The 25,435-nt window shown below is 38.4% G+C and overlaps 2 protein-coding genes across 3 annotated transcripts in view; one reads left to right on the top strand and one right to left on the bottom strand.

Moving 5' to 3' along the window:
- The window catches only part of LOC307163107 (retinoic acid receptor beta-like), a 678,858-nt gene extending 667,627 nt beyond the window's left edge, over nt 1–11,231 (top strand). The window contains exons 6-8 of the mRNA XM_079878973.1: nt 6,267–6,471; nt 9,433–9,591; nt 10,695–11,231. Of these exons, the coding sequence (XP_079735099.1) occupies nt 6,267–6,471; nt 9,433–9,591; nt 10,695–10,912 (582 nt within the window). The 3' untranslated portion in view covers nt 10,913–11,231. The remainder of the gene's footprint in view (nt 1–6,266; nt 6,472–9,432; nt 9,592–10,694) is intronic.
- A 713-nt stretch (nt 11,232–11,944) lies between these two features.
- Nucleotides 11,945–25,435, bottom strand: part of top2b (DNA topoisomerase II beta) — a 176,887-nt gene continuing 163,396 nt past the window's right edge. For both annotated transcript variants that reach the window (XM_079878971.1, XM_079878972.1), the window contains exon 35: nt 11,945–22,205. In XM_079878971.1, the coding sequence (XP_079735097.1) occupies nt 22,041–22,205 (165 nt within the window). In that variant the 3' untranslated portion in view covers nt 11,945–22,040. The remainder of the gene's footprint in view (nt 22,206–25,435) is intronic.

Below are 25,435 nucleotides of genomic sequence, written 5' to 3'. Positions count from 1 at the left end.
TGGTTTCGACTATCTCAAACTTTAAGGTGTGTCTGCGATCCCGCACTACACACTCTGTCACAAACATACCCATAGAGGTCATTAGCTGACCAGAGTAGAGCTTGAGCTTGGTGCTGCTTGGCATGAGTTTCTCTCGTGGTGCGATCCGTATCTTGTCTTTCAGGCTCATAACGTCACACGTGGCTCCTGAGTCTAGCTGGCATTTTTGCTTAACACCATTCAGTTGGAGAACAGCAAACCACTTTTTTCCTCTGGCGCCTACGGCCCCAATGCATTCGGTTGAGAAGAGATCATCTCCACTACCATCTGTTTCCTGGGCTAGCACTGGATTTTCCATGGAGTGAATGTGTGCAGATGCTTCTGATCCCCTGGTTTTCATGCAAACGCGAGCAAAATGGTTAGCTGTACCACAGGCTTTGCACACCTTTCCGTAAGCAGGACATTGCTCTCGCCCTCTCCCATGATGCACACCACAGTATCTGCATGCAGAGACACTGTCTGTGGCTGGGGTGCTTTTCTTCAGCTGCCTCCCTGTAGCATGGGGAAATTTTTTTGATGGCTGTCTGAATGCTGCATTAACGCTGTCCGTATGTGGCCTTTCTTGTTCCATGGACCTCAGTGTCATGTCCGTCAGCTCTGCAGCTCTGCATATTTCTATGGCTGTAGTCAGTGTCAGTCCTTTCTCTCTCAACAGCCGTCTACGCGTGGCTTCATTAGTAATGCCAAGTACTACTTTGTCTCTTATCAACTCATCCCTGAGAGCCCCATAATCACAGGTCGCCGCCTTTTCCCTCAAGCGGGTAAGAAAATTGTCAATGGACTCACCATCCTCCTGTTTGCAGCAGCCGAAAACATATCGCTCATATATTACATTCTTGGCCGGTTTGAAATACTCCTCTAATTTATCCAGAATGTTCGTCACATCTCCACGTTCCGCTTCCGTCAACTGCAGGTTGTGCTTGTACACATGTCGACATTCTGGCCCCATTAGCGTCCTCAAAGTGGCAGCTTGGACTGCTGAAGATGCGGCTACCAAGTCCACCGCCAAACTGTAATCTTCAAATTCAGCCCTGAAAATGTCCCAGTTTGCGCTCCAGTCTCCGCTGAGCTTCATTGGACCGGGAGGGGGAATCGTGTGGTTGAATGCCATCTTGTAAACCAATCGTCGTCAGTGAGCCACGGAGCTAAAGCTAGGTAGTTAGCTGGTAGCGCTAGCCAGTAATACTGTATTAAACTAGTGAAAACAAAAGAACGAAATATGCATAGTCACTCACTCCGTAATTGTGCTGATACACTGTCCATTGGCTGTCATTTTCTCGCTTTAATTAATAGCTAAGCCACTTCTGACACCACGTTGTAAGAACGAGGACACAGGAGTGCTGGTGTACTTGACTATTCATGTTGTGAACAAGCGCCCGGCACACGGGCCAATATAAACATGTAGTACTGACCATGAACACTAGATGGAGTATACATCCTGTAACACATTCCAAACCCTAAAATTTACATAAACCCCGGAATTTATAGATTATCAAGACAGAACATGCTAATCAATGACTAGAAGATAACTACACATAAGCTACATAAATTCATCACATAACCATTCAGAAATATTGTCTACATGTTGTCACTTCTTCTTGAGTCTCTCTATCTTTGTCTGACTCCGGTTTGAACATAAAAGGCTTGTCAGGTCCGGGATTCGAACCCAGAGTGTGTTGCTGGTAACTCAAGGTCTTAACCATTGTTCTATGGGACAGTGTGGACTCAATTGGCAGATAATTGAGGCAGATCACAAGAGGCAGGTTAGAAGGGAAAAAGATAGTCTTTACTAGTATTCTTCCAGAGCCAACACAAAGGATCCAGCATAAGAGCTGGGTTGAGCAAGGTACAAAATCCACACTGGATGATGCAGGCAAAAAAAGTCAAAAAACATAAAACAATGTTTACCCGAGAAGCTGTTCAAAACGGTCTGACAAAAAGTCTTTCAGGGTAGACTAAACAGGAAAACACAAAAGCATGGGCTAGGCAAGAGACCTTCAAGACTGAGCTAAGATACAAGCAAATGCTAGTCTTTAAATATACACAGGTTAACACTAACTAGCAAGGCACAGGTGATTTCATTGAACCAATAATGAGCAGAGAATTAGGAGGAAGATGTGGAAGGCCTTGTGCTCTCAGTTTCCCTCTGCTGGACAGACCGTGGTGTGACAAGGCTAAACGTTTTTGAAATTTACAGTGCATGTCTGTGTGAGGTAAAAGAACACAAGCTGTTGTAGCTCCACCCTCTGTGCTGTGAGCAGCAGCTCATTTGCATTTAAAGGGACAGACACAAAAACGGTGTGTTTTTGCTTACCCTCAAAAAGTGATCATTTTAACTTGCTAGGCCCCTATATAAAAATATCTGTGGGGTATTTTGAGCTAAAACTTCACATACACACTCTGGGGACATCAAAGACTTATTTTACATCTTATGAAAAGGGCATTATACCACCCCTTTAACATTTGCTTTAGGAAAATTGCATCCTTTGTTTTCACTTAAAGCCATCAATGATGCATTTATTAGGTTAGTAACTGTATTATCACTCCCAATAAATATTTATAAGAACACAACACGGCTATTAATAATTAACTTATTTGACAGAAATACAGTAAATCTTAATTACTAAAAAGTCATTGGAACTATAATATAATAACATTATAGAAATGCTGGTTGCATCTTTATAAATACATTCATGGAACCATATGACTAATTAATAATGATGACTAATTAATACTTATAAATCATTGTATAATGGATTATGAGCATGCACATTAAAAAAACAAATGCATGACATAAGCAATTATAAAAAAGAATATAAATGTAACTATAACTGTTCTTATAATGCAGTAGAGGTCTTAATAAGTCTTTATAAATATATTTATAAAATAGTAATACTTATAAATAAGTATACATTGAGCTATAATTCATTATAAGCATGGTCTTCATAGTGTTACCAATGTTTTTTCACTAATTCTGGCTGGGCTGATGAAGTGAAAGTCCTATGGCAAACTAAAGATGGCCCATTTTCCAAGATTCCCAAGACCTTGATATTAGAAGATCTAAGAACCTGTTATCTCTCTCTCTGAGAAGATTTTCTTTGAGTCATGAAGCTTTGTTCTGCTACACTCTGTCAAGGATTTGTGTGTTCGGCCCCCCAAAGGGGGGTATGTCTTGGGGTCTGGTTTTTAACTAAGGTCATTAGACCACTCAGATTGTTAGAGCTTTATCTTTTTCAGTGAATTTAGTGCGTAATGGCTGGGTCTTTCTGCGCGCGTAGTTTTTGACCTCAGGTTTAGGTTCCTTGGGTTAATATTAGTTGCTCACTGAGTCTGTGCTTGCTTAAATTCACAGCTTCAGTGGCCAGGCATTTGGTCAGTATATGGAGGTATGGTTGGTATTAACTTTACATAGCGTAAAAACCATGACGCAGTGTCTCATTCCCTCAAAAGGGAATGTCTCAGGTTACACGTGTAACCTGCTCCCTGTTCCCCTTGTCCTTTTACTTTGTCTGTCTATCTGTCTGTCTGTCTGTCTGTCTGTTTGAAAAACACACTCACCATGCCCAGCTCCAAAGGTTTGTGATAGCTGCTTTCCGTTATGGTGTGCTATAAAGTTTGTATCGAGGAGGAGGATCAAACTCACCTCTGTGTGTGTGCGTGCGTGCGTGCGTGCGTGCGTGTGTGTGCGTGCATGTGTGCGTGCGTGCATGCATGCGTGTGTGCGTGTGTGTGTGTTATAGAGAGTGAGCAGCCTGCTGTCAGCAGCAGTCATGTTTTATTCTGTTTCATCTCTTTGACAGTGACGCCAATCAGTCAGCAAGCCACAGTATGTACTATCACCACACACTTGACTTGACTTGACACACACACACACACACACACACACACACACACACACTTTTATTATGCATATGCACACACAGAAGTAAATCCTATTCACATCATAACTGAGAAACTGAGAATTTGAATATGATTATGTTTCTTGTACCTCTCAGCTTTATCTCAAATGTTGTCCAACTTCATCTGTGAAACATCCATGAAGCTGAAGACAAAAATCTCAATTTGCTCTCATTTTAATTTCCTTGGTATCTCAGAAGAATAACTGAGACATTTAAGAGATCTCATTAGGGCTGAGCGGTTTTCCATTTTGTTGGGTACATGTTCTCAATCTAGATACAGTATGTTCTCATGAGATAGGATGAGACAAAACCATTTATATCGATATACTTTAAATGTTGAGAGACTTTGATCTTAACTTGACTTTGAACACGGAGTGAGCTAAACATGAAACATGCTTTATATTCAGAATATTTAATAGCTATACATGAGAAGTGCTTTATATTAAAAGTGGAAGCATACTCTTCCCACATTTCTAACAGCACTAAAAACTGCAGTAATTAACATACAAAGTGTTAAACTTTGTGTTGCTACTTCAACTCCAGCAGAGAAGACTTCAAAGTGTCAAACTTCATTTACCCATGGTGTGGTGAAAAAATAACAAAACATTTAGCCCACTACATAGAAAATACAGAGTACTGTACTGTGCAAAAGTCTTGGCCACGTTAGTATTTTCACAAAACAAAAATGGCACAAGGAATCTTTGGAAATGTAAACTGATATTTCCTACTGACACTCTACAGCAAAATATACACTCACCTAAAGGATTATTAGGAACACCTGTTCAATTTCTCATTAATGCAATTATCTAATCAACCAATCACATGGCAGTTGCTTCAATGCATTTAGGGGTGTGGTCCTGGTCAAGACAATCTCCTGAACTCCAAACTGAATGTCAGAATGGGAAAGAAAGGTGATTTAAGCAATTTTGAGCGTGGCATGGTTGTTGGTGCCCGACGGGCCGGTCTGAGTATTTCACAATCTGCTCAGTTACTGGGATTTTCACACACAACCATTTCTAGGGTTTACAAAGAATGGTGTGAAAAGGGAAAAACATCCAGTATGTGGCAGTCCTGTGGGCGAAAATGCCTTGTTGATGCTAGAGGTCAGAGGAGAATGGGCCGACTGATTCAAGCTGATAGAAGAGCAACTTTAACTGAAATAACCACTCGTTACAACCGAGGTATGCAGCAAAGCATTTGTGAAGCCACAACACGCACAACCTTGAGGCGGATGGGCTACAACAGCAGAAGACCCCACCGGGTACCACTCATCTCCACTACAAATAGGAAAAAGAGGCTACAATTTGCACAAGCTCACCAAAATTGGACAGTTGAAGACTGGAAAAATGTTGCCTGGTCTGATGAGTCTTGATTTCTGTTGAGACATTCAGATGGTAGAGTCAGAATTTGGCGTAAACAGAATGAGAACATGGATCCATCCATGGTGGTGGTGGTGTAATGGTGTGGGGGATGTTTTCTTGGCACACTTTAGGCCACTTAGTGCCAATTGGGCATCGTTTAAATGCCACGGCCTACCTGAGCATTGTTTCTGACCATGTCCATCCCTTTATGACCACCATGTACCCATCCTCTGATGGCTACTTCCAGCAGGATAATGCACCATGTCACAAAGCTCGAATCATTTCAAATTGTTTTTTTTGAACATGACAATGAGTTCACTGTACTAAAATGGCCCCCACAGTCACCAGATCTCAACCCAATAGAGCATCTTTGGGATGTGGTGGAACGGGAGCTTCGTGCCCTGGATGTGCATCCCACAAATCTCCATCAACTGCAAGATGCTATCCTATCAATATGGGCCAACATTTCTAAAGAATGCTTTCAGCACCTTGTTGAATCAATGCCACGTAGAATTAAGGCAGTTCTGAAGGCGAAAGGGGGTCAAACACAGTATTAGTATGGTGTTCCTAATAATCCTTTAGGTGAGTGTATAAATAACCTTTTTTTGTGTGTGTGTGAAAATACTAAGACTTTTGCACAGTACTGTATATATTGGGTATTTCCATTCACCTAAAAATTCCAAGATTTCCCACCCATTTCACCCTGCCTACTGTCATTTTTCATTTATATTTCCAGTAGCCATTGCTTTTCATTGCATACACTTCTGCTTTTTATACTCATGTCTATATATATGTGTGTGTGTGTGTGTCCAACTTTCAGTGTCTCAGAAAGGTATTGCTCATCATGGTTCAGTTTCTTCCAAATCATTTGGCAGTCATGTCATACAGAGAAGTGAAGCTGACCTATAATGGAGCATTCTGAATTCAATTGGTCCTTTGTTACAGTAATTTGATGCTTACTCTCTAGATACTGCGTATCTGCACACGTTACACCCCTGACCAGGACACAATGACGTTTTCTGACGGTCTCACACTGAACCGCACACAGATGCACAATGCTGGCTTTGGCCCGCTAACAGACCTGGTGTTCACCTTCGCGAACCAACTTCTGCCCATCGAGATGGACGACACCGAGACAGGACTGTTGTCCGCCATCTGCCTCATCTCTGGAGGTGGTCACTTTCACACACACTAGAAAAGAGGTCGGCAACCTTGTCATGAAATGGCATTTTTAATTTTGATAGATAATCACTGTGCAAAAATCCTTGAATTATGTTTGTTCTCAGGTTTAAATCAGACATTGAATAACAATTTCTAATGCGAAACTATGGGACCCCATTGTATGTGTGTATGAATGTTGCACATCAAAGTCATTGTGATTTGTGGAATGTTAGGGACTCACTGATGGTGCTGTCATTCACTAAATCGCAGTGCGACTGGTGCAAAACTTAAAGGGATGGTTCAGTGTAAAATCAACCTAGGGTCCTTTGCACCATGACATCGAGCCAAACACCCCCCCCCCCAGAAGCCTTTTTTCCCTTGGTTGAACATTTTTAAAGTGAGAGCTTATTTCGAGATATCAGCTGAATGGCTTAGTGCAGGTGCTATTAGCTCCAAATTTGTATCTCGTAAATTACCCCACTAATAATGCCCAGAATGGTACCAAACTTCTACAGTAGTACAAATAGGTTCTGTACTCATAAAGCGATGCATAAGGATGCAGTGTAACGACGCCCAGTTCCAGGAATGCACTAATATTTTGTTGGTAGTAACAGTTTATAACAATTATTAGTTAACACTAAGTTGTCAACACTGCAGAAAAAATTATAATTCGTCGTTACACTACATCCTTATGCATCGCTTTCTGTCAGGACTTTTACGTGCTATTCTCAACTCAGTGAAGTTACGTCGGTGTCCCGGTTAGCAGTAGCATGAGCCGTCAGGCAAGTGTTATTTAAATAAACTCCTGATGTACTTACAAACTTTCCAATGCCTCGTTTTATGAGTACAGAACCTATTTGTACTAGTGTAGAAGTTTGGTACCATTCTGGGGCCGTATTCACAAAGCATTTTATCTTACCACTAGGAGTACCCCTAAATCGCACTAAAAGATTTTAGCTAGGAGTTTTCTCTTAAAAGTTATTCACAACGCCTTTCAGACCTACTCTTAGTAAAGAAAAATGACAACTCCTAAACTAAGAGTGTGTCTTCGTTGCTATGGATGACGTCATTACTCATGCACGAGCTTGACTGAAGTGACCACCTTGATTGGCTGATGATTGTAACGCGGGAATGATTCCAAACACCTCCCCTACGATGATGAGTGACAGGTGACAGGTCTGAGAATGCGTGCGCTACACAAGTAGTGCGAAGGACGGAAGATGATGAATAACTGAATAAATAGCCTAAATGAATAAAGAGTAAGGCAAAACAAATAGCCTAGTAGCCTAATGAAACATATGGATTGATGCAATATCTTTGCAACATTATTGAATTAATCTGTCACTATATGCCTCTGCCTACGTTTGCAAAGAGAAGAACATTTTAATTTGATTCACAATGAAACGTTACAATTAGTTTACATGCAATGAGTAGCCTAGTTTTGGTTGTTGGTGGTGGCGTTATTGCATCCCTAGTTATGCCAACAATGCAAAATTGTTCCCTCGCGAGTGGAAGCTCCTGTAGCCGCCGCATACGCATTTCAAAACATCGCAACGTGAAATGCCACAAAAAGCGGTTTGTGAATAGGTCTTAGTGAGTTAGGAGTCCTCTCGGCTTCTTTTAAGCTGTCCCAGGCTTAGGTGCTACTTTTAGGGCTAAAATGCTTTGTGAATTACTCTTAGTCAAAAAAATTAGGAGTCCTAAAGTTACGAGTAACACGCCCATTATATTTAGGAGTTGCTCCTAAATTCGCCAGTTAGGAGCTACTTTTAGCCTTAAAATTCTTTGTGAATACGGCCCCTGGGCATTATTAGTGGGGTAATTTACGAGATACAAATTTGGAGCCAATAGTGGCTCCAACCACTAGTGCCTGCACTAAGCCATTCGGCTGATATCTCGAAATAAGCTCTAACTTTAAAAATGTTCAACCAAGGGAAAAAAAGGCTTCTGATGGGATGTTTGGCTCGATGTCATGGTGCAAAGCACCCTAGGTTGATTTTACTCCGAACCATCCCTGTAATTTGTGTGTTCTGCTTTTAATGCTTTTTTTCTGCTTTTTTTGGTCGTAACTCTCAGTGGTTGAATAAATAATTTGTCAGAGCTGCACACTTCTGTTGACTTGTGCAATTTAATTCTTAAACGTCAATAATATGTGTAGCTCCATAAAAAAACAGTGACTATGAGGAATGATTGTAGATCACTATGCAAGTGTGTGCCTGTGATTATTACCCCTTCCTGGGCCAATGTTGGCAAACGTGCCATAGGTTGCCGACCCCTGCACTAGATGCACTCTGTGCAATTTAACTGTCAATTGTGTTTTTCACTCAAACTAACTTTTATGTTTTTCTGCAGTGGTCTTGGACTTTATATTGATACATTTTAATGTAGACGCAACGGAAAAAGTTTTTCCACTGTCATTGTAGTTCAGCATACCCAGACCTACTACATTCTGCAAAATGTGTGAAGCACACTGTGTGCAATACTGTATATAGAATACTTAAATACTGCATATTATTTCAAATACTAGGTTTAAAAACTAGTGGCCAATATACAGTAGATGCTGTGTAGCATACAGTAAGCTGAATGTGAACACAGCCACTTCAGTGAGAGTGATAACACTGCCCTCCAGTGGTCATGGGAGTTCCTTCATCATTGAGCATGAGGGAGCATCATTTAGAGCAGGGTTCACCAATCTCGGTCCTGGAGGGCCGCTGTCCTGCAGAGTTTAGCTCCAACCAGCTCCAACACACCTGTTTGAAAGTTTCTAGTATGCCTAATGAGACCATGATTAGCTGGTTCAGGTGTTTAATTGGGGTTGGAGCTAAACTCTGCAGGACAGCGGCCCTCCAGGACCGAGATTGGTGAACCCTGATTTAGAGGGTTCATATTCTGTTCAACAACACTCTGAGGGAAGGATTGTTTGTGATATCTTATTAATTTATAATGCCTTTGATCATATGCTGTCTCTCTAGACCGTCAGGATTTGGAAGAGCCTTCAAAAGTGGACAAGCTCCAGGAACCCCTGCTGGAGGCTCTGAAAATCTATGTGAGAAAGCGAAGACCCAGTAAACCACACATGTTCCCCAAGACCCTCATGAAGATCACAGACCTGCGCAGTATCAGTGCTAAAGGTCAGGGTGAATTCTGATTCTTCATATAGGTCAATACTGTGGTCCTACAAGGAGAAAATTTAAGAATTTTGTGACTGCTGAACGTCTACAAAAAAGACGTCATATTTTCCCAGCTCACACTCTTAAGTGCCATTGACTTAAGTACCAGTTGGCTTAGACATTGGGGGACCAGCATAAGGACAAGGTTTTGTAAAATATGGGAAAATGGTTGATAAAAATTTGGGTAAATGGTTGATTCTTAATATTTGACCCCCAATCATAAATATGTGGTGACAGTCTTGTAAATAGTTGTTTGTTACTAACCTCAAAGTGCTGTATTATTTCAATCCTGTTATAGTAAGTTTGGAACTCATTTACATGTGTGTTTTGGAGTGCCTTGAAATAAATGACAGTAATTAATTTTATTAAAAATAACCCCATGCTTTAAAAAAAAAAAATTGTGCTAACCCAGTTATCAAAGTCGAAAATAAATAGAAAATATGGCTTTTTTTTTTTTCTTTCTTTGTGCTAAGATCAATGGGTCTCATTCAAGTATGCGTACACACAAATTTGTGCGTGAAATGTGCAGACGAATGTGTTGTGAATTAGGCGATTTTTCGTGAGAAGTTGTCCTGTGCGTATACATATATGAAATACTCGACGCAATAATTAATGAATGAGACCAAATGTCTTTTTGTTTTTGTTAACAATTGGTTGTTATAATATTTCCCATAACATAGTTATTAGTTTAATTGAGGCCAGTGTAAACATAATGACTTAATAATAAAGGCTGTGGGAAGCTGCCTCATTCTGAAGGCTGCACCCTCCGGAAGTCGCATTTGCCGGCCACATACATCTCATTTCAGAAAAAAGTAACCATTATAAAATTTACTGTTATTCCTGTAATTTCTTACTTTGGAATTTAATGGTTAACTTCTCGGAAGTGAGGCAGCCTCAATGGTGTATTGAAATTTCATAGCATAAGAGGGTTGAACAGGGTCAGTGAAGCAACAATTTTTTTATAATCTTTAATAAAGTTAAAAAATTATATTTTAATTTTAAAAAAGAGGCAAATGAGGTGCCACAGCAATATGAATTGAGCTCATAGTGACTGTTTCCTATAGGCGCTGAGCGTGTGATCTCTCTGAAGATGGAGATCCCTGGATCAATGCCTCCCCTCATCCAGGAGATGCTGGAGAACTCAGAGGGTCAGGACGGTCAGAACTCAGAGCGGAGCAACACGGACAAGAACAACAGTAGTTCCACAAAGACCAAACCCTCTGCCCCCTCCCCGGAACCCACAGACGATTCTGGGGCCACTTCCTCCAGCGAGGAACCCTAGAACTAAGAACTAAGGCAGCTGTAAGACATTACTTAGGACAGTACCGGTAGACTGGAGGCTGACCTCTCCAGTGTGGTGGATTTCTGGTCGATTTTTGCTCGTTTCCTGCTTTAAGAACTGATGATGGCTGGAGTATAATCAAAAACACAACTGAAGATTCAAGTCCTACTAACATCAATATCATAGGACTGAATAACACACACCCTGCAGTGTGCATGTGTGTGTCCCAGATGCCCACCTCAGGTCTCCTGTATGGATTTCTTCATGTGCATGATAAGCTGTTACTTTTATTAAGTGATTTTTACTCTGTCCTCTCATTTCAAGCTGATCCATTTATTGTACATATCATTGTAACATTTGTTGGTGCTTTTTACAATGTCTAACATGATAATGCGATACAGTGAGCTGAAATCCTTTAAATTACATTTATATAGAATGTTTTTGCTTATAGACATTAGGGAACTCAAATATGTTATATTGGTTTGTATATTTAAAGCTGTTTCAATTCTGAATTTTAAAGCTCTGTGTTCACTTGTAAGGTGTGGTGAACCCACTGATGATGGCTGGAGTATAATCAAAAACACGACTGAAGTATCAAGTCCTACTAACATCAATTTCACTTTCCATACACTAGTGAACTCTTAACAGTAATCATGATTTGAGACCTTCATATGGAAGAAATCTTTTATTATTGAGTTTAACCAATCATTTACCAGTTTAACTCTTTCTACTAAGACAAATTACAAATTTTAATTCAACCAGAACAAACAGTCATTCTCACCCTCATGTTGTTCTAAAACCATATGACTATCTTTACACACTTGAGAAGATACTGTATGTATATATTAATATATATATATATATATATATATATATAGAGAGAGAGAGAGAGAGAGAGAGAGAGAGAGAGAGAGAGAGAGATAGCACACCATTAAAGTTTCACAAAAGCAGATCAAACATCTCATGCACAATATTCCAAGTCTTTTTTGTTTTGCTCCTAACACAAAAGTAAAGCAAACTTGATTTTATGTCAGTCGAGTGCTGCAGTAATGACTCGTAAAACCGGAAAACAAGTTAGCATTTTTGAACTTCCAGTTCTATATTCCTCAGGTAAATGGGATTGTTTTTGTTTGTTTATTTGCTCTTGCAAAATATTCTAACTCAAACTTTCCAGCATGTAGGTTTTAAATAAAGTTTCATGGATTTGCCAGAGGGGCTCAGGATGGAGGCGTGCGACCGTAGTGTATAGTTCATTTATAGCTTTTTACTTCAGGCGATGGTATTTAGGCTTCAAAATTACTAGAAGTTGTTTATGTAGATTATTTTGATGAACAGGTGTAAATATACAATTATTGTTGGTTGTTGCTTGTTACCTGCAATAATCCCAAAGCCAATATAAAATCTTATTGGCTTTTTGTCAACCAGGGTGATACCAGGGTTGGCCAACAAAATTACGTCATCCCTGCAGCACTCTATTTTCAGTCATTTTCTATCTCAAAGCTGCCATATGCCATCAGAAGACATCACACAAGTCATATAGACACCGTCTATGGTACATTTATGGTACTCTTTTTACAGTCTCAGTCCCCATTAACTCTATGGAAAAGAGCAAGAAAGTCATACAGATTTGAATGACATGAGGATGGTAAACAAACACAAACCTTTAATTTTTTTGAGTATTTTAAGCAGTGAAACTACCCGTCCCATGTGGGTGAAAAGGCTGATATGATTGTGTTTTGAAATAATTTTGAAATTGGCAGAGACTGGTTCACTCAAACGCACATCGATTCAGGGCCAAGAGACCAGAATCACCAAACTCCTTTACATAAGTGACTTTTTTTTTGCAGTAACTCAATGGAACATTGCAATTATTTACAGCATGACTGACAAGCCTGTCATGCTGCAGCGAGCATATTGTACATGTATCTGCACTGCACTCTTTGGGGAACCTTGTGTTGTGTACAGATAAGGTTTTTTGTTTATTACTATTATTTCATTTTCAAGTGAAACAAGACATTTGTTTGATCTATGATCGCCTTCAGCTCTGATCAGGAAGTCGACTCTTTCTCTAAAGAGCTTCATTTAAACTGATCCTGAGTTTGTAAAATACCTCCTACTAAAACACAAGTGTCGCTGGATTATCGTTTTTGCTATCTTTGGCTGGTTTTTGATCAAATCCAATGCTATGTTTCTTATAAAGGTGCACAATGCAGGTGCTGGCTGTGTGGTTGTTTGTAAAGCAGTTTGTCTGCATAAAGGCATTTTAGTTATTAAACTTTTAGTGCACTTAAACTGCCCCCCTGAGAGTACCAGGATAAGACAGACGTGTTATTTTTCATGAATTGATGTCATATGGTTTTTTTAATGAATTGATGTCTTTATTTAATTTTTGGAACTTGGAACATAACTGTAATCAATTGATCTAATATTTTTGTCCCACAGGGTCGGATAGGGTCTTTGTTTACTTTTTTTACTTAAAAGGATAGTTCACCAAAAAATCTGCCATTTACTCACATCATTCCAAGCCCATGCGACTTTCAGCATGAACTTCTTTTCTGTTCCAAGGAGGAAAATAAGTCTTATATATAAGATTTGGATATCACTTAGTCTCATTTTTTGGTGAACTGACCATTTAACCACTGCACATCTGCTCTGAAAACATATCATAAGGGAGAACAAACTCACTCATCTGAATGTGAACAAGGAATGACAAAATCTAGACAGTATATGCAGTATTTATCGTTGTTTTCATTTATTTTTTTTGTACCTCATCAATCTACATCAGAAAGATTAATGTTTTTTGCTCTACATCTTTTGTCTTCAAAACAACTTGCTTTGAATTTTGTTGGAGCAGCATGCGTCTTTGAAGTTAACAAATGAAACAGCTCATGAATGTCTTTACGAAAACCCCACACCACCCACAATTACCTTCGCATCTACAATCCTCAATCATTAAAATGTTAAGCTATGAAAGCTGTATCCTTTGAATTATGTACCCAATATGCTTTTGTAACCCCTCTCACCCGGGTCCTTCACACCCCGCTCCGTGCGGGTCTCGAACCCGGGTCTCCGGCATGAGAGTCAGGCGCTCTAACAAGGAGGCTAAAGACTGCAGCCTCTAGCATCTGTCGCTAGAGCGCCTATTGAGATCAGAGGAGTGAGGTTTACTCGCACAGCAACTACTAGCTGGCCTCCGTTACACTTTGTTAAACAGGAAAAAAAGACAACCTATTTTATTTTACTAGCTAGTTGACATTGTGTTTGATGAGTTAGCATATATCTAACTATCATAACTTTATGTCACAAGAGATTTTAAGAATCCATGTTCAAAACATGTTTTAAAAAATCTTTCTGTAACAAGGGTTATCAAATGTGTCTTGTTATTCTTTATCAAAATTACCTCGCATAGGCCGGCTTGACTGCTAAGGGTCCAGGCATCTCATATGGATTGTTCAATAATGCTTTTTGCTGAATGTGATGTTGTTCTAAGCTTGTGTCATGGCAGAGATGCAACAGTGTGCTTGTCTTTAATAACAGAAAACATAATTTTGCTGTTGTCATACTGTATGTTGAAACCATTGCATTTGTGTGCTGGTCTCTGTACATAAAGAAAAGCAAGTGATGCAAATTTGTAATTTTGATTTTGAAAAAAAAAAGGAAGCTCTTTACGAGCTTATGTGAGCTCTGAACCAATGCAGATAGACCAAAACCGACATGTACTAAAAATGTTACTGAGATGTTAAGAGATTTGTTTTTATCTTGTTGATTTTTCATTGAAAGGCTGTGGTGGATTTTAATTAATCAACTTTAAAATTAACTAACATTTGTTTTTCTTGCAGGAATAACATTCATATGCTTTTAATGTTTCCAAACTCTTTGTGGAAAAACTTGTGACTTTGAGTGTATGTCTATGTGTATTAATAACAGAAAGGGGAACTGAAACTAGACATGACTAGTTCGCAAAAACCTTGTGATAAGTAATCAGAGTTTGCTTATGCCAGTGACAGAGGGAAAAGGTTGGGGCTTTTGAACCAATTGAACCAATCATATTGAAGGTGACATGTTAGTCTTATTTGTTTTCTTGATTCTATAAAAACTGTTGTATATGTGTTTTTCGGTGGGATTCTCAATGGAATTTGTCTGAGATCCTCCGGCCTTGCTTCTTGGGAGAGATTCCCTGAGAACTGCTCGGGAAGATCTCCTGGCCGTGATTAAAGCATTTAAAGGACATTTGCAGGTCTGTTTGTCATTTATGCTGCGCAGCAAGAAAACTAGTTTAGGGAAACCGAGTCAGAATAGCAGGTGATCTATAGAGTGGGGACGTCAGGAACGAGACCCAAAAGATAGAGCCAGGTAATTAGGTTTGAGAGAAAAATATCCACGACATTTTGGCGGGCCATCCAGGAGTCCTCGGAATCTCCCTCTGTCGGATGGAGGGGAGCGAGGAACCACGTTGTCTTCACTCTGCCAGACTGCAGAACCCTGTTCGACAGAGGGACCATTCCAGTCGGGCTAAAGGACCTAAAGTATTAAGGTAGGACGACAGACTTGACATTTTTCCTTTAAAATGCTTCTAAATTAATTAAAATGTTTACTTAAAAATTGGCTATTCTGTTAAGAAATTTTGAAGAAAACTGGTAATCAGATCTAAAAGATTTAAGTGATTTAAAAAATATCTTTTTTAAGATTTTACCTTGTCTATTAAGGGCAATGAATGATTATGGTTAAATTCAACCAAATTAGTATATGTTGAGTATTTTATTTGTTGTTTTTGAGAGTGCGCCTAGAAAGCTCTTAATGAAACTTTGTTCTGCAAATAGCAACTTGTCATGCTGGAAACCAGATCCAGGAGGGGAACATACCCTGAGATGCTGTAGTAATGAAACTTGCTTTTTGTTTGAAATTTTGTTTGAAAAGACTTTGATTTTGATTGAATTAAAGAAAGGTTAATAAAGAAAGATAAAGAGAGAAATGTTGAAATGTTGAAATAAGATCAATAGATAATTTAATTGAAGAAATTGTTAAAATTATAAATCATAATAATAGGAATATGCATTCTGTGATAATTAGGAAATTTTGAGTAATGAAGAAACTTTTATGAGTTAGACTTAGATTTATTAAAGTAGATGAGATATATAAAACTGAGCAATAGAATTTAAGCAATTCACTGCTTTAGGCAATCACTTAAAGTGTATAATAAGATATTAACTGAACGTGTTTAAATATTATACTTTCTATATGAAGGGGTCTAGAATTTGTATCCCGTTATCCCTTGTGGGAGACAGTGTGAAAAATGTATCCATTGCGGAGAACCTGAGAGTCAATGGTTTATGTTTAACTGAGATCATTTTTGTGCATTGTGCATAGTATGAGAATGAGATTGGGTGACCAACCTTAAATATAAATTGTGATTTGAACAGGCACATAACAGACATCTTACAGTCATTTTATTTTGGTTTCTTGTAAAAGAGAAAAGAAAGAATTCTTTTGTTTACATTATACACTGCGTTATAGTTAGAGGAGTTTTCCTGCTTTTTCCTGCGTCTTTGCAAAGAAGAAGTGCTTGCTTTTTTCCGCAATGAAGGACTAAGCTTTTTAATAAATTGAGGAATTGCTGTGTTGTAAACCAGAAGAGACTTTTGGAAATTAAGCTGTTTAATTTGATTTTTGCGGTTCTCTGAGTGTTCAAGATTTCAGACAGCTGCCTTGAAAAGTGGGATGACTGCAGAAAAATAAAAGAGGAAGTGGGGCCTGCAGCCGCCCTCCTGAAAGAGGAAGTTGAGACTTCTGAGAGGTGTCAGAATGGGGAGACTGATTCAGCCTGCAAAGGTGACAGTTCACTTGAGACTTTTCCTAAAGACAATTTTGCCATGCATTATGAAATTTTGTGGCAGGATGGATCAAAAGCCAGACCGATGAGAGAGCCATCACAACCTGACGATCCAATGTATCAGCCTGAAGTTCAACTGAATGACAATCCACACAGAAAGACAATCAGCCGTGTGGGCTAGGTGCTGCATTTTCAATGATCACTACAGAGACCGTTTCAAATTTAGTTATTGTTTTGATTATCCACTGGTTTCAGCAATTCTTCACATTCTTCATATTCTTCTCTGTTTAAACTAACTCTTTGAATCTGCTTTCAATAGATACCAGTCAGTAACAGCCCTTCTGCAGGAAGTTCAATAGCGGAAGTTAACACTCAGTTAAAACTGAGGCTGGATGGCAGTGAGAGTTATGTAAAAGATTGACTATGCAGAATTCTATGGAAAAGAAAAATACAATATAGGCCACAAGGCGTCTAAAGAGAAATTATGACTAGAAAAGCAAAAATATTGGTCACTCCATTTCATTTAAAGGTAATTTTCTAGATTCAATAGAAACAATGTTTTCTAATTATAAACATTTGAAATCACATGCTGTCATCACCAGGGATACGAGATGGAAATGTTATTTTCTTTTTGTCCATGGACCAAAGATTGTGTGAAGATTTCCAAATCTTCTTTTAAATAGCTTATGAGCAACAACAAACAGTTGGAAAATTGAAATTGTGCAATGAATGACAAATTGCATTTGAGAAATTAAAACGGATTCTCTCAACTGCAACTGAAGGTCTATACGACTATTATTATTAAAAAAGTGTTTAATCTATTTGATTTTTGAAAAGTTAGGTTTACGTTCACTGTGTAAACTCAATCACATGACGACTGCATCGGACAATTGAAAGTTGATATCCTAACGTTCAGACACTGTTGCAAGGGGAATGCCACAGTGTGTCTACGTTCAGTAGTTTCTGTCGTCGTCGAACTTTGTTACCATTCAGATTTGGTGGTATTCCACTCCTAATATATGTTCCCCATTCAGTTCATAAACTGCTATGACAGACAAGAATGTATGAATCTCTGGCCAGAGAGGGGTGTGTGAAAGTGTGTGAAAGTGAGTGTGTGAAATATGGTGTTCAGAGACAAATAAATTATGTCAATCAAAACAGCTGTATCTAAATTTATAAAATATGAACCATAGGTTAAAATATACTCAACAAAACAACAACCATGGATGAATTTGGCTAACTATCCTGGTCTGGGTTTATTGTTATGGCAGAAATAAACAATGCCACACCTGCGCAGCGTATAACTTTGGGAAGGCAGAGAGCAAGCAAGCTTGCCCTGTCCACCCCATATTTAACTTTTTACTTTTTACAGGATGTCATGATGGATCTCATCGAACAGAACTGATTCTGTTCCAAATGTATAAAAATATTATCTTATTACTGTTTAACATGAAATTTTACAGGTCTCATCAAAAAAGGACGACCGGCCAGATAAGCAGATGAGCAGACGACATGATACATGATGTTGATACTAACAAAAATACTTAAGATCTCCATTCACAGGTTGATTTTATGGTTCACTCCACAAACAAGGTCCCATCTGGGGTGCGGTGACACCTCCGTCCAAGCATCTAGACTTAAACTACACCAACCAGCCCTCAGCAACGAAACGCAAACGCCGACACCAACGACAACGCACAGCGTCAAGTGAGGGACAAAGGAAGTGCTAGTAACTTTCCTCCCTTGCCAACGTGGGAGAGCCCATTGCAACGGTTTGCAAAGAATCACCCTGGTGAAGATGGAACGTCCATGGGGCAACGAGATGTGGACCAACTAATGGTTTAAGCTTAGCATAATAGTTCATTTTGTGTGATTTTTATTGATGTTTTATTTGGTTCGATCAAACTGTACTATACTGTATGATTTAGATCTCATGATTTGAACAATTACTGATGAATTTGAAAATATTTCAGGTACATGTAAATTGTGAAGAGGAAAATCTCTTAATTCTGTAGAGTATAGGGACTCTAAATAGGTACATTACTGTAAAGATAATAAATAATCTAGGAACTATTTTTGAAGAAACTTGAGGGTTTTAGAACCCTAATTCAGATATCATAGATGCTAAAAAAAAATGTAATAGTGACAATAGTTATTCTCTAATAAGAGAGGATAAGTTACTTTTCCGGACTCGGTCCGAATAGATAATTGGATAAACTTCTATAGCGATTAATTAATGACTAAATTAAATATTTTTTAGGTGTTTCCATTTGTTAAAATAGCAAAAGAAAAACTTTCAAAAGGAGATTGATTTTGGGAAACATATTTAATTTATGGATTATTATTAGTTAAAGAAGTTACCAGTGTGATTATTGAAATGTTCCTTTCATGTATTGTCTAATGTCTGTATTTGATATTTGAGAGGTGACTGCGGGTCTAGTCTATCTAGGAATACAGTAACAGTGCTTGCTTATTTAGCCCGGCTTTCAGAAATGAAATATGGATTCGTTTTGTTGAGAAAGGTCTTCAACGTGTTAAAATTATTATGTAGGGGGCACAAAGTTAAAACCTAGACCAAGAGAAATGTAACTCAAACATGTCAAATTTAAACTAAAATGAATCTAAAGAGTTAAGACATTTCAGTGAAATAGAATATTTGCTCATAAAGCAAAATTATAAAAAAGGCTTTCTTAATTCAGAATAAAGTTACAGATTTAATGATCTGGATCAATTGATCCATTTTGAACTATTCCGCATTGCCAACAAATAGAGGCAGGACATGTTATGTCCATCAGTTAATTCTGGGAAAAATAGGATGGTAGGAAGATAGGTAATTAAAGATTAAATGGCATATCAGCAGCTATGGCTATTCTCATGGCAAGAGCTGGGTGAAACAGAGTTAATTTTAAAATAATGACATTGTTTGAAACAAAATAATAAAATTATTGATATTTGTGTTAAGGATAAAAATGAAAAATTCTAGAAGAATTTCTTTTTTGGTTAGATTTTATTACACAGATGCTTAAATAGATCTTACTAAGTAAAACAATCGCCTGCTTGAATTAAAAGCTAACAAATAAGGTTAAGAAAAATCAGCAGTATCCTTGTTAAAGGCCTAATAGATCAATGCGATTCAAAATCCAGAGAAAGATGATAATTAAACTTGACTCAAGGTCTACTAAAGTTATAAAGGCAATGTACTATGGTATGTTTAGTTTTTACTGAACATAGAATTAGATTGCTTGAAGATAGAATGTTGGGAAGTAGATGGAGAAGATGAGAAGATGGTATGTGTATGTGGAAGATGGTATGTGTATGTGGTAACATTGTAAATTGGTTGTATTTTCATTACAGCTTAGGATGCTGATTGAAGGAATATTTGACAGGTATTATAAAGTAGAAGATGGAACATGGTATGATTAGAGATATCAGGTGGTATTAAAGTCACTGACTTATAATGGTAAAGGTAAATTAGATTGCAGGTAAATCAGGCGGGTATGGAATAATTCATTAGAGTAATTAAACATCCAGATTCATATTTTATTTGGTCGTAGAGTATGATTACGACCAGAGAGGGGAATTGTGGTGGATTTTAATTAATCAACTTTAAAATTAACTAACATTTGTTTTTCTTGCAGGAATAACATTCATATGCTTTTAATGTTTCCAAACTCTTTGGGGAAAAACTTGTGACTTTGAGTGTATGTCTATGTGTATTAATAACAGAAAGGGGAACTGAAACTAGACATGACTAGTTCGCAAAAACCTTGTGATAAGTAATCAGAGTTTGCTTATGCCAGTGACAGAGGGAAAAGGTTGGGGCTTTTGAACCAATTGAACCAATCATATTGAAGGTGACATGTTAGTCTTATTTGTTTTCTTGATTCTATAAAAACTGTTGTATATGTGTTTTTCGGTGGGATTCTCAATGGAATTTGTCTGAGATCCTCCGGCCTTGCTTCTTGGGAGAGATTCCCTGAGAACTGCTCGGGAAGATCTCCTGGCCGTGATTAAAACATTTAAAGGACATTTGCAGGTCTGTTTGTCATTTATGCTGCGCAGCAAGAAAACTAGTTTAGGGAAACCGAGTCAGAATAGCAGGTGATCTATAGAGTGGGGACGTCAGGAACGAGACCCAAAAGATAGAGCCAGGTAGTCAGTTACAGGTGATCTATAGAGTGGGGACGTTGAGGACGAGACCCAAAAGATAGAGCCAGGTAATTAGGTTTGAGAGAAAAATATCCACGACAAGGCACACAAACACAAAGTTGGTCCAAATTTAACCTACAAAGGAACAGTCCTTTAGCATTTACAAAACATTTAGTTTTTTCTAAAAAACAAACAAAACTAAAAAAACAGTTCATAAGGATGAAATTATCAGCTTGTGTTTAAAACCTCTAAACCCGAGGAGTTTAGATAATGACAATTCAAGAATATTGTTTATCAAAACCCTGAGTGTTTGTATCCAATTGTAAATTATTTTGTTTTGCTTGTCTTTTTTAGGACATTAACAGTGCTGTAGTTTATGTTTACCATTGCCTTTACCATGAATCCTTCTGGCAAAACAATAAAAAAAATTATTTATTTTAAAATGTTTGGAAGTACTTGGATGGTCCATGTTAATGTATGCATAAAGTGTGAGAGGTTGTGGTTGATTTTGTTAGAGGTTGTGGTTGATTTTGTTCAATTCTTTCATACAATGTTAAATGTTGTGCTGTTACAGTTGTCTAAATCATTATTTTTGCATCCTTGGAAAACTTTTGTTATGCAGAACCAGAAGTTGATCTGCATAGAAGAGCACTATTTTAGCTCGTTTTTAAAAACGGCAGGATGAGTCGACATTTCTTTGGTAATAAACAGCATGTCCTGTCATTGTCTCTCATGGTCTCTCAAACATTTTGCAACATTTCAGTCGTACTGCCATTGCTATAGACTAACAAATAATTTACATTTCATGTTTATTTCCAAGTCATCTCAAAAAGGTAAGTCATCTCTAACGTTGAACCATTAAAGGTGCTGAAGCACAGCAGTCTACATTTCTAAAAGCTGCTCAGGACAAATACAATTCAATGATAAAAAACAACATTGTCAATGTATCATAACAATAATAATAATAATAATAATATAGCAATAACGATAAAAAAAAAGAGTAAAACAGCTACACAGTAGAAAGAATTCAACATCACAATTGAAGAAATAAAATGGAGGGTAAAATGTACAAAATTCTGCAGGGCAGAAGACAGTGAACCTGTTCTTCAACGAGGATTTTTCTGGACTGAGTGTGTGTGAGTGTGTTTTCTAGTCAAACATATCGTCGTCGTCATCATCATTATCAGATTCTGCAAAATATTTGACTTCTTTCTTGGCTCGACCGGATCGATCTCTGCCTGAGTCCAGACGGCTGAAGCTGTTCATGCCTGCGTCGTCATCATCTTCATCGTCAGACACTGCCTTCTTTGGTTTCTACATGCAAACACACATACACAACATAAGACTGTACTCTTCCTCATGGGTAACTGCAAGATCCAGAGTAAAAGAAAAGTGAAGAACTGGACTTATCTGGATGCATCTGACCACTGAGTATAGCTTGAGTGCAGTGCGCAACATTTTTTACCACTGTGCAACATTATTTACCACTGTGCATCACAGTTCTATTGTTTATAAAATATTGTGGTTCTGCCATTATTTTTAAAGCTTTAACTGGCATAGTTTTGAAACTATGGCTCCTTTTCTCTAAAATCTACACACAAAACATGCACACAACAAACATAATTCAAAACAATTTTAACTTCTAAAAATTGTGTTTTTTGCATGTCTTGTATAAAGCGCTATAGAAATATAGATGACTTGACTTTCATTTCTATTTATTTTGTAAATATATACTGAATATACATACCACGAGGTAAAAAAAAATATTCTCAAAACAGTACGTTTTAATTTTTAAGTAATTTAAAATTTGCATTTTGCAAAAAGATTGTTTAACAATTTCAAACTGAATATAATGCAGATATACTACTGCATTATCTACATTATATTCAGTGTATATTCAGTATATATTGTGCTTGCAGTTTTGCAGACTTGGTCTGAAAATTAGGTATATGAGTGAATGGTTTTCACTTTTCACAAAGTATAATTTTTACCTCTGGTTTTACAGACAAGGCTTAAGCTAGTCCCAGACTAAAATACATGTTTGAGCTGTTTTAACTGAAAGCAACTAATTAAAATATGTCAGGGCCACTGTTTTGTCTCAGGATGCACACCAGTAATGCTGTTTTCTATGGCACGTTTATAAAAGCTACTTAAATACTCTAATTGAACTAAGGCCTAATCCTGACTTCATCTAAACCCTGTCTGTGAAACAGGGCCTTAGTGGCAATTAAAAAAAAAACTGTAATCTGCAGCAACCTGCATTAAACTGCAAACAGCTTGAATAATCAGGGGTTTAGCTGATTATGTTATTACCAAAATAATCAATGGCGAAAAATCTAATCACATGAAAAGCCATTGTGAATAATACTACCCTGAGCTATGGCCTGCTATCAACAAGTTATCAACATAAAGATCTTAAATATTTGTTTAATGGCATCTTTTTACTATATTCTATACTATGAATGAAGGCCAGTATCACTGATACCAATACTAATACTGATGCCTCTATTAAATTGACTTATTTTATTTCTTCATTGTAAGTTGGAAAAACGAGTATTTATAGCCATTCAACATTGTAGTATAACTGAAAGTCACGCCTAAACAGCAAATGATCAGATTGTTTTATTTTTTCACTTATTAACACATTTTAAAGAACATTAAAAAAAAGAAACTTTTAATTAAAGTGAACTTTATTCACATTAACACATCATAATAAATGTTACATTTAACTGTGCCTAATTTTAACTATATTAATTTAAGTAGAATTTTTTTAATATTACAATTAAGAAGAACTTTTTTCTATTTTAATATATTTTCAAATGTAGTTTATTCCTGTGATGCAAAGCTGAATTTTCAGAATCATTACTCCAGTCTTTAGAGTCACATGATCCTTCAGAATGTTGATTTGCTGCTCAAGAAAAATCTCTGATTATTATCAATGTTGAAAAACAGTTGTGCTGCTTCATATGTTTGTGGAAACCATGATACACTATCATAAAAAAAAATTGGGGTATGTAAATTAATACTTTTATTCAGCAATGATGCATTAAATTGATCAAAAGCAGCTGTACAATTCGATTTCAAATAAATGGTGTTCATAAAATTTTAATTCATTAAGGAATTCTGAAAATAATGTATCATTGGTTTGCTCCAAAATATTAAGCAGCAAAAACTGCATTTAACACTGATAATAATAAGAACCATTATTAATCACAGAGAAAAATATGGCCACAAGCAGCAATCATCAGGGTCCAAGCACCAATGGCCAATGTGGATGATTAGTGATCCAACTGAAATGTATTTTATGATGTGTTTTATACACATGAATAATGAGTATTGTGAAAAGTGCTACACAAACAAATTCCATCCATCCATCCATCCATCTTCTTCCGCTTATCCGGGGCCGGGTCGCGGGGGCAGCAGTCTAAGCAGAGATGCCCAGACTTCCCTCTCCCTAGACACTTCCTCCAGCTCTTCCGGGGGGACACCGAGGCGTTCCCAGGCCAGCCGGGAGACATAGTCTCTCCAGCGTGTCCTAGGTCTTCCCCGGGGTCTCCTCCCAGTGGGACGCGCCCGGAACACCTTCCCGGGAAGGCGTCCAGGAGGCATCCGGAACAGATGCCCGAGCCACCTCAGCTGACCCCTCTCGATGTGGAGGAGCAGCGGCTCTACTCTGAGCTCCTCCCGAGTGACCGACCTTCTCACCCTATCTCTAAGGGATCGCCCAGCCACCCTGCGGAGAAAGCTCATTTCAGCCGCCTGTATCCGGGATCTTGTCCTTTCGGTCATGACCCAAAGCTCATGACCATAGGTGAGAGTAGGAACGTAGATTGACCGGTAAATCGAGAGACTGGTACTTTCTTCACCACGACAGACCGGTACATAGACCGCATTACTGCAGAAGCTGCAACGATCCGTCTGTCAATCTCCCGTTCCATCCTTCCCTCACTTGTGAACAAAACCCCAAGATACTTAAACTCCTCCACTTGAGGCAGGAACTCTCCACCAACCTGAAGTGGGCAAGCCACCCTTTTCCGACTGAGGACCATGGCCTCGGATTTGGAGGTGCTGATTCTCATCCCAGCCGCTTCACACTCGGCTGCAAACCGTCCCAGTGCATGCTGAAGGTCCTGGTTTGATGAGGCCAACACGACAACATCATCTGCAAAGAGCAGAGACGAAATCGTGTGGTCACCAAACCTGACACCCTCCGGCCCCTGGCTGCGCCTAGAAATTCTGTCCATAAAAATTATGAACAGAACCGGCGACAAAGGGCAGCCCTGCCGGAGTCCAACATGCACCGGGAACAAGTCTGACTTACTGCCAGCAATACGAACCAAGCTCCTGCTTCGGTCGTACAGGGACCGGACAGCCCTTAGTAAAGGACCCCGGACCCCATACTCCCGGAGCACCCTCCACAGGCCGCCGTGAGGGACACAGTCGAATGCCTTCTACAAATCCACAAAGCACATGTGGACTGGTTGGGCAAACTCCCATGAACCCTCCAGCACCCTGTAGAGGGTATAGAGCTGGTCCAGTGTTCC

The sequence above is a fragment of the Squalius cephalus genome, assembly GCF_949319135.1.
Source record: "Squalius cephalus genome assembly, chromosome: 8".
Lineage (NCBI taxonomy): Eukaryota > Metazoa > Chordata > Actinopteri > Cypriniformes > Leuciscidae > Squalius > Squalius cephalus.
The sequence above is the reverse complement of the archived record's forward strand: the minus strand, read 5'-3'. Positions and strand labels throughout refer to the sequence as shown.